Source organism: Cariama cristata, unplaced genomic scaffold, assembly GCF_000690535.1.
Source record: "Cariama cristata isolate BGI_N322 unplaced genomic scaffold, ASM69053v1 scaffold12391, whole genome shotgun sequence".
NCBI lineage: Eukaryota > Metazoa > Chordata > Aves > Cariamiformes > Cariamidae > Cariama > Cariama cristata.
Genome location: NW_009598764.1, coordinates 15,744 through 25,838, shown reverse-complemented (window position 1 = coordinate 25,838; position 10,095 = coordinate 15,744). Strand labels below are relative to the sequence as shown.

At 41.3% G+C, this 10,095-nt stretch overlaps 2 protein-coding genes across 2 annotated transcripts in view; both read left to right on the top strand.

Annotated features, from left to right (window-relative positions):
- TAF1A (TATA box binding protein (TBP)-associated factor, RNA polymerase I, A, 48kDa) overlaps positions 1-4,166 on the top strand; it is a 10,291-nt gene extending 6,125 nt beyond the window's left edge. Inside the window, exons 7-9 of the mRNA XM_009709430.1 lie at positions 1,250-1,370; positions 2,523-2,683; positions 3,852-4,166. Of these exons, the coding sequence (XP_009707732.1) occupies positions 1,250-1,370; positions 2,523-2,683; positions 3,852-3,994 (425 nt within the window). The 3' untranslated portion in view covers positions 3,995-4,166. The remainder of the gene's footprint in view (positions 1-1,249; positions 1,371-2,522; positions 2,684-3,851) is intronic.
- A 5,061-nt stretch (positions 4,167-9,227) lies between these two features.
- Positions 9,228-10,095, top strand: part of HHIPL2 (HHIP-like 2) — a 15,358-nt gene continuing 14,490 nt past the window's right edge. The window contains exon 1 of the mRNA XM_009709432.1: positions 9,228-9,641. Coding sequence (XP_009707734.1) covers positions 9,258-9,641 — 384 coding nt within the window. The 5' untranslated portion in view covers positions 9,228-9,257. The remainder of the gene's footprint in view (positions 9,642-10,095) is intronic.

Below are 10,095 nucleotides of genomic sequence, written 5' to 3'. Positions count from 1 at the left end.
TTCCCTTTATGTTAATCTAGAATGATATTCTGAAATTGTTCTGCAGCCTTCTTTCTGCTTTTCAAAGTAGTTTTGCTTGTTAAGAGAAAAAAACCCAAACAACCCAAACCCCAGCTCTCCAATCACAGGAACCTTTAAGTTGGATGTGTGAGCACTTAACCTTTTGTAAACAAATGCCTTTCTCATTTTAAAGGCTGATGAAAGCAAACTGTTATAAGGCACAGCCAGGATCTCAAAAATAACTTAATTTTCTTTTTAGGTACCCTACTCTGAATGTCAGGGTCTCCATTCCCTTTTTAGGGTCTCTGATTTATTTGTTCTTCCTCTTCTGGAGGAATTGAGAAATATCTGTGCTTTAGTTCATTGTTACTGATCAAAAACCAAAATCTTCCTCCTCTTCAAGGGAGTTTTCTCTTCAAGCTGGTGGAAAAGTCTTCCAATTTGGAGACTGTTTTTCCATGCTAATCAATTGCATTCCAAGCTGTTGTCTTGTGACTTGGGTGTGTTTTAGCAGGTCAGCAGATTGGTGAAATGTCCTCGAATCGAGATTGTTCTCTCTTCTTCCACTTTTCCTCTTTGGGAGGGGGAAAAAACAATCTCCTGGCTGAAACCTCCCTTTTTCTGTTCATGCATGACACATTTACTAACTTTTTGTAGCTAATGAGGACAATCTGACTTTTCTGAAGAAATTATAATAATGCTAAACATAAATTTTCCCACATTTACCTGGTATGATAGGTCAAGCATTGTGTTAAGAACTCAGCTGATACATAATGACCGATGTGAAATGTCTGTTTTATTCATAACAATCCCAGACTTGATTTTTTTTTTTTGGTGGCATCTCAGGATTTGAAGTGTTCCAGAGGCACCGTGTTCCCTTCCCGTGGGAAGAATGTGTTGAACAGTGGTGCCAATTGGAAGCACTGATAGTGAGCTTTGGAAACAGAAACTATTGTAAGCAAGGCAGGGTAGGATAAATGAGCGGTCCTGTGTGTGCCTTGAGTCAGCGGTTTTTAAGCAGGATGGGAGTAGGGACAGAGTGTCTCTGCTATGAGTTGTGCTCTAGAGCCAGGAGGTATTCCTTAACTTTGTCTCTTGGAAGAGGCAGAAGGTGATGGGGGCAACCCTCAGTAACTCGGACAGTAGCGGCATTTAGGGAGGCAGGATGGAGGGCTGTATTTCACTTGTTGCTTGCTAATGCGTTCAGTCTGATCCAACTAATTTGTTAATCAGTCTAATCTTTTTCCAGAGAAAAGAAAAAAACGTCAACTGGGGCTAAAAGTTATTTTTGCAGCCTTGGATTATGCTGGCTGGAAGGAAAATGTGAAAGCGTGGAGCTGTTTGGCAAGACAGGTGAAACAAATTGTAATGTAAGTACCTCTGAAACAATGTGCTAAAACCAAATGTGTCAAGTCTCCACCTTTGTGCAGTTGACAAAGTGACCTTTTGTAGCCTTTGTCTTCCCTGCTGATGAATGGAAGAGTTGTCTGGCCTACCCCTGAGTTCTGTGGTAGTGCTTGACTGCAGTGTGCTTTCATTGGGAGGAAAGAAGATGTTATTTTTGAGGAGAATCCCAAATTCCCAGTATTGTCATTGTCTGAAAAAAAATTTTTTTTTAACCAGGTTATGTGCTTATGCAGGAGGAGTTACTCAGATGTTTGGGTGGCATTTGCTGCCCATCACTAATCTCCCTCTTTTGAGGGGGAGGGTGGGTGGTGTGAAACAAGTTGTTGGGTCTTCTGCTCTGTTGCTACACATGCATTATTTGGAGCTGGTTTGAGATTTGCTGTGAATTGAGAAGCTAGTGGATTAAAGCTAGGAGTGTTGTTGCATAGAGTTAGTAAAAATGGTATGATACTTGTAACTTTGCCTGTGGTTTTGTATTTGAAGACACAGTTTCACAGTATCTTGAAATGTACTGGGCACCTTAGTTGTTTTATGGGAATATCACTTCCCTGTTGTAGATAATTTCTATTTCTGAAATGCTTGGTTTGAGGTCTTTATTGCATAACAGATATTGGGATAAGTCTTTGGGATGTTAGTCTTTGAGTATGCATAGAATAACACAAGCCTTTTCTAAAATCAAACCAACTCCTTCATACTACTAATTTGTTGACAAACTTAAAGAAAGTTTCTTATTACTATTGACAAACTGGCACACAAGTCAAAGGCGCATAGAATAACACAAGCCTTTTCTAAAATCAAACCAACTCCTTCATACTACTAATTTGTTGACAAACTGGCACACAGGTCAAAGGCTTGTTTCATTTCACACCATAATCTGTGGTATTGCCAAGTCTAAATAAGACTGCTAGAGTTCACCTCCTGCCTCACTAGTGTTGCCAGGGATTTAAAAAAAAAAAGTTATTTCTGTTTAGATTAATGTTTCAGTCTGCAGCGTAAGGTCAGTGTGTCTATGCTAGCAATTAATGAGACTTGTATCAAGTTGATTATAAAATTTAGTGCTTCCTAATCATCTCTTCATCCCAATTTAAGCTGTAACTTGTTTTACCTTTTTCCAGCTCTGAGAAGCATCTTGGCTGGATCAAGCAAGAGTGGAACTCCAGAAAGGACTGGTGGCCAGCCTTCCATTTTAGCCGTTACTTGGCAAAAAAGAATTGGCAGGAAAATGAAAGCCTTTCACATGAAAAAGCTCTGGTGGCTGGAATATTACTGGGCAAGGGTAATACTGAATGTTCTTTTCACTATGTAGAATGTAGTGTAGTTCTAGCCCTAATGAGATGAGATGCAGCTGATCTACTCCCTGGAAGAAACGCAGTTTGTTTCTTTTAGGAAATATTGTTGTCTTTGAAGCTGAACATGACAAAAATGTTTAAATTGGTTTGATATTTGACAGTGAGGCATATTTTATGTAACTTGTCTTATCCTGGTTTAGAATTCTGTTTTATCTGACCTTATTGAGAGGTCACAGTACTACTTAGGTTGTTTAACCATCAAACCACAATTTCAAAAACGCACGACATGCTCCTAAGCAAATGTTGTGAGGACTGTGGAGAGTTTCCTTGCTGGATGCCAGCCTAGGCAGTGTCTCAGCAAACACTGGGGAGCAGCTGGTCACTAAGGACCATTAAGGCTGATGTAATGCAGGGAAGAGGAGGGAGGGGGGTCCTTGAGTGAAAACCATCAGCAGTTTGGTAAGAAGGTGAAGATCATGACCTCTTCAGTAGCATTCTTTGAAATGCTGCCAAACCCAAGTGGAATATCAGGCCGAGCAGCAGCTGCTAAATTGAGAATGAGAATATGGCTTGGAGACTGTGTCTCGTACATGCAGTTTGGACTTTCAGTTGATAGGCAACTTGTTTGTTGTCAGCTTTTCTATAACTTTATCTTCTGGACTTTATAAAACAATTTCTCATATTGAAAGTCTCTTTTGTTTTCAGTAATATGTTATCAAATGTCTCCCAGCTTTTATTTCCAGATGACTTATAAAATTGTTCCATCTCTAACTGTCTTTAATGAAGTTTCTGTGCTTATTGGTGTCAATATGAGCCTCTGTGTTCCTTATCCAACACAATAAGTTAATGTATGAAATCAGTGCTGCTTTACACTCTTGAAATTTTACTTTCTGATCTATTTGAAGAGTAAAAAGAGAAAAAATATTTCGCAAGACACAGCATACAGTTATACACGTATAGAATGTTTTCTGGGTCAAATGAGGATAGATTATTTAATGCTGCAGGGATGTCTCTAATGTGCATGTCTTGGATTATTTTATTACCTTTCATTACTGAAAACTTTCTTAGATGTTTGCATATTATTTAAACAATGAAAGCACTTTGTATTTGCTTGTATCATGGTATAACTTACAATGCTTTTTCTTTTTTGTTTAGATTGCAAGTACTTTAAATATGTATCACACCAAGGCTGCAAAGCTCAGGTGAAAAGGTTTCGGATACTGAAGAAATTTGTGAATAAGCACAATCCTGTCTACCTGAGAATATCTCATCTTTCAGATTCCTCTGTACAACCTTGATTAGAAGGCATCCTTAAGGTTCTTGCTGTACTTTTTCCTCTCTGTGAAACTGACTTCTGTATTGGTGCTATTCTAAAATTTCTAGGCAGACTCAGTACTAGACTCTTTCATATATTTCTGTACAAATGCTTTGATTTGTATTTATTTTACAATAAAATTAATATAAATCAACTGATAAGGTTGAATTTCTTTTAGTCCCATATTTCTGTGTGAAATGCAAACAGCATTGATTTCAAATATATCTTAAAATATTTGGTATTATGATGTCGAATTTCTGTATCAATAGTATTGTAGGGGTGAGCCTCCTTATGTTTAGATGTGCAGATGGTGATTTAAATGACTGCGGGAATGTAGGTCAAAATCCATTTGGGACTAGTGGTGGCATTCATAACAGGTGTAGTATCTTAACCTAGGAACAGTACATGATGTGCTGTGAAAATGCCTTCTCAACCGGTAAAGGTCACATAGCTTGCTGCTTATAACTGATCATTTCCTGAAATATATGGAAAATGGAGTGGCATGTGTCACATTTTTTGCATTTTGTATTGAGAAGAATTATAGGTTGTGAAGATCTGCTGCAGCTTTTTCAAATAGATGATGCACTTCAACATATCCAAAGGCAGTTTTTCCACATGTCATACTTAGGGGTTGTGTGTCCAGTTCAGGGATTGTTTTCACATCACCAGTAGAGAGTGAAAGGTTGATGTAGCTGCATGGCTGCAGAGGGAAGCCAGTGTTGCAGTGTGGTGAAAGAGCAAAGGCACGGAACTACTGAAAACTTGTCTACCTGGTGGAAGAGACTTTTACAGAGTCTTTTTTGCAGTCTTGCTTATGAGCTGAAATACGCAGTGTTGCTGTGTTTGGAAAGCAAACGTTAATGTCTTGCTGTGAACTAGCATTCCAGTTTGCTTGAAAACAAAATAGTTTCCAAATATTACAGACCTGTCATTAAAACAGAAGTAGAACTCTGCTGGATGAACTGCTTGAACTACCTCTGGGAATGAAATAAAGATGTCTTTAACAGCATAGTACTATATGGATAAGTACAGCTGTGCTTTTAAAAGCTGAGTGTTTATCTGGGACTTCGGGTTAATATGGGTCTTGTGAAATGTGCCTTAAGACAATGTGTCTTAAACATTAAGTGAGCTACCTCCATAACTATATGTTTTATCAAAAAAAAAGGCAATTATTTGTCATTCCTGACCTGTGCGCTGGTTCAGTTCTGACTCTGTAAATTTTTTGTTGGAGATCTTCAACTGCATTTTGACTATTAATTTAGATTGAGAAGTTTCAAAATGCTCTTCCCCAGCATCCCATAAGGTGTCCCACAAGCAACCCCCCTTGCTCTGAAAGGTGATCCAGATTGTTGCTCCCAGTGGCTCATCTTGATGGGCTTCATGCCTGGACAGTGGGGCTAAAGCTGCCCTGGGACAGCCCTGGTAGGGCAGCTCCAGGCAGGGTGTCCCTTCCCTGGGCTCCTTAATTTGGCTTCCTGCCTGCCGTTGTGCCCCTCTGCTCCTCTGGACTTGCAAAGATGGACGTTTGATGGGCTGGTAACTCTCCTGGGATGGGCCTGGGGACATCCCAGCAGGGTAGTATTTGGGCTTCCCACTTCCATTGTGTCTCTGTGCTCCTTTGTGGGCACGCAGAGGAGATTTTATCATGTAACCTAACACAAATAGTATAAAAATTGAATGCTAGAGCCCCTGCTGCTTGTTGAGATCTCCCATATAATTTCCCTTCTGTCCCCACAGCTGCCTGTGGGAGACGTGTATGCCTTGCAGCAGCTGAGATACCATCTCTTCATTGAGGAGGAAATGTGAAAGAAACCAGCAGAGATTGGGGTGGAGGTAAGAAGAATGGGGTAAGGAGAATGAGAGGACAAAGAGGAGCTTGATGTCTTTGAAAAAAATCTGTTAATCCGCTGTGCTCACACCTTTCTCCCATGACCTCTGGAAGCAGGATTGCTGCCAGGGATCATGTTCTGTCCTGGGGCTAGAACTGCCATGCTGCAGTCAGCAAGTAGAAGAGCAGCACAGTCCCAGCTTCCATGTAACTGTCTCAAGCAGTGCTCTGTCATGTCCTGCAAGAAACTTGCTGTTTCCTGACACCATAGTACTTACACCTGACACAAACCTGCAGATCACAACTCCTGAATGAAATTCCCTGTGCAAATTATCCAGTGCGTACTATGTCTTCGAGCCTGTGTTGTACTTTGAATATGGTAACTCCTAGTGGTTTGGAATGTTCTGCTTTGGCTCTGAATTCTGTGCTCTAGGTTTGGTTTTCTTATGAATTGTCCTCCTCGTCCTGTGTGCAAAACTTCTGTGAGGATTTTTTTTTTCCCTTCCATGGAACAAATAGCAGATCTTTTCTTTGCTGTTCTCCTTTATGCTGAGGCAGGGAACTTGTTCAGGGAATCCACATTTTCTGCTCAGACCCAGTGTCTGTTGGCCCTCTGTTATTCCACCTCTTGTTCTGGTATTTTTAATATTAAAACCTAACAACGATAACATAAAATTACAAATCTCTTCAGCTCTACCCTCTGCTTTCCCTTTGTTCTATTCACGTTCTTGATGCTCCTGCTTGTGTTTTCCTGTTTCTTATTAAGAATGTCTTTACTAAAGTTCAAGAAAAGCAAGCTAACAGAATGTCAGCTGCTTTTTAAAGCATGTCGACCCCGTGCGTTCTTATGCCATCTCTTTTCCCCACCAGGTTCTCTGTATTCTGAGCAGCTGTCTCATTTTGGCAAGACTTGCCTTAGCTTTCAGAGCAGTGTCAGCATATTGTCAGCACTGAACAAGTGCATACCTTACCTGTGGAGTAGTCCCTGCAGAATCAGAGGATTGATGTGTTGTGTACTGGTTTGAGTTTACAGTTCTTCAGGGCTTTCTGTAATTGGTGTTCTTATCCATGATGGTAAATGGAAAGTTCTGCTCAGTCTTGTGTTGTTGCATTTAAAGAATGGCTGGAGATGGTATGTTGGCCAAAAAAACCCAGACCGCCTACTGCAAGGAGTCCTTAGGCAATGTGAGCAGTAAGCTCTGTGGGAGGTCACGCGTTCTCTCCTTGCCCGAATGTGAGTAAAGCTATGGTAGTTTTTAGCAAGGAATGTCCTTGCTTCCTGCTCCAAAATACCCAGTAACTAGCGCAGTTCTGCACAGGAGTAAATGTTCTGAGTTTTTGTCTGCAAGTGGCATCTCCCTAGGAAAGGGAGAGAGGCGCTTAAGTTCTCTTAATAGTGGATAATGTTAGTTACCCCAAAGAGCTCAGTAATCCTAAAGGAATTAAAAGCATAGAGAACTCACAGGCTGTAGTTACCAATGAAGAGTATGCAAATATCCTCACTTATCCTTGCTGTTTGTTTTGGTTTCAAAATAAGACAATTGCCAGGGGACACTAAAGTGTAATGCCTTAATTTCAGTGATTGTCTGCCATGTAGGAGAGCAATAACTGAGATAAGCGCATACTTCAGCAGATTTAAATACTTAAATCCAAGTTGCTTTATCTCATGACACTGCTGAATCTTGTGATTGGCGTGTTTCCAGTTCACTAAAGTCTAAGCAGAGACAGGATTATTGGCGGGCTGCTGGACAGTCAGGGTGCCACAAGTTAGAGCCACAGCAAAATAGGTGAAGTTTAAAAACACAGAGGTTTTTTTAAAGCCACCAATAAAGACTGAGGAGATCTATAATCGCAGAGTTTTCTCAGCTGTCGTGTTACATTGGTCGTTGTATTGAGAAGCTAGGACTGAGAGCTTTCACTTCTTCATGAACCTACATACAGATAGATCCTGGGAGTAAATGGTGATGTGTGGGGAGAGGGGGAAGAGTTTTGGGTGAGTGGAGGTGTCCTCATACATGAGATTCTCCCTGCAGTTTCCCTTTCCCCACTCTGCCTGTGTCCCATGGAAGTAAAGCAGTAAGGAGGAAGCTGCTAGAAACAGCACAAAGGGTATCTGTGCATTGGCCGTAATAGTTTCTCCTAGAATTTGTGGGGAGGAGAGATATTTAATTGCCTTTTTTTAAATTGCTTTGTTCCTCACTGGTATTCCAGAAGCAATGGAACAGATCACAAAGCCTTTTCTCTAATAAGCTCTGTTGTGTATGGAAATGTCTAGTGAGTAGGCACATGCTAAAGTCTCTTTCTAATAGCATCAGACTGGCTGATCGCTCCCGCAGCTGCAAGGCAAAGCACGATGTACTCCTCTTCACTGCATCGCTGAGGCTCTTGGGGTGCTGCTGGTCTTGAGCTGCTGCCCTGCGGTGCATGCAGCACAGTGGTGATGAGTGCTCGGGGTGCATGGGGGGTTTGTTGTGATGTTATGTGTAGCAATGCGTACATGAAAGGAGAACGTTTGGTTTTGGTGAAATGGTAAAGGAGCTTGGTTGTGATCAAAGTGTGCTCGGTCTGCTTGTGGAAGAGCAGAGCTAGGGAAGTGTTCTCGAACGCAGGCTGAGTGCACTGTGTACAAACATGGTACACCTGCATACGCAGCTGATGCTGTGCTTTGCTAACTGGAGGGCTTGCTCATGTGCTCTTCACCAGAGGGGAAAGTGGGCAAAAATCTCATGCATGTTTAAATCAGTTGAATGTGTGCTGGGATCAAAACCACTAAAATCAATTAGCTTAAGTACAGGGCTACCACAGAATATCGCAGTTGACTTCAGGTTGTGCTGGTGTCTTAAATGTGTATCTTCTCCTTCAATCTTTCTGAATTTCTTCTCATTTTAACCCTGAATGTATACCTGGATATGTGAGTAGCAGCAGTATCTCTGTAAAAATTTTTGTCCTTAAATTACTTGTACCTATGGTTAACTGCTGCCTTAATTTGGTTATATTTTATGACCCCTGTTCAGTTTTTACAAAACCAGACCCAAGTTTGGTGCATTTTAAAAGTTAACTAAAATAGTAGTTAGCAATTGAAAATTATCCACTTGTGTTTTGTAAATGGGGAGAGATTATCAGGTTCTGTATATAGGTATCATATTTCATATTTTTATGCTATTCGTATTGCTTGGCAAAGGATTTCTCAGCCAATTTAAACTAAAATGTAGGGATTAGATTTGTGAGTGCTTCTAGGGGCATGAGAAACGTCCAGAGGGGAGGGTTCAGCTGTGTGACGTGTGAAATACCAAAGAGGCAGCCCGGAGGGTTTCTCTCCTGCCAAGTAGTAAACTTCAGAGAGAAAAAGGGAGAGAGAATGTAAGCAAACCTGAGTGAATGCTGAGTTCTGTGGCTGGCAACTAATAAAACTGAGAGGATGAATGAACCATACTATGAAGAAGTCCAGGATTTCTATACCTCTGACCTCAAGAAACCTACGATGAAGGAACTGAATGTTTGGCCATGCACTGGAAGGAGCAGCAGCAGCTCTGGAGTTTGCTTTTCTTGCCCACGTGTCTTTCTTTGCCTCTCTGTGTTGTGCCTGCTAGGCAGTCTGCTGGGGCATCCTCAGTGTCTGGATTACGGGCCACCTTTCCAGCCCCCTTTTCATTTGGAGTTTTGCTCTGCCTATGAAAACTTTGGCTGCTGTGACCAGGAGAGAGACAACAGCATTGCAGCAAAATATTGGGACATCATGGATTATATTGATCCCCGGGGGCGTAAGCGGTGTGGAACGTATATCAAAGATATTCTGTGTCAGGTAGGGCAGAAAAATAGTATATGTATCCTACGCTTTGGGCTGACTTGGGGGTCAGTTGTGGTTCTGATAGCCTCTTACGGCTAGCTAGCTGTGTTACTGTGAAAAGAGATGTGAGAGCAGGGGAGAAGTGGGCTGACAGGGTAATGGTACCTAATCTTCATCCATTTTGCAAAGTGCTTTGTGTAAGGTGCGTCACTTTGTGGTATCTGGCAATATATGGTGACATCTGCTAGCAATAATGATTTATGAAAGCATTGCCCAACGCGGATGATGGGAATCTTGCTGCTCTGCTAAATTCCTTGTAATGAAGGGGAGAGTTACAGATCAATATTTATTTTCTACTTGCAGCTACTAGATGCTGGATTACAAATTCTACAGGATCAAATTACATGGGAATGATAAACACGGCAAAGTGTTTGGATCCCTGGACTGTATGAAGGATCGGTGTTGATTG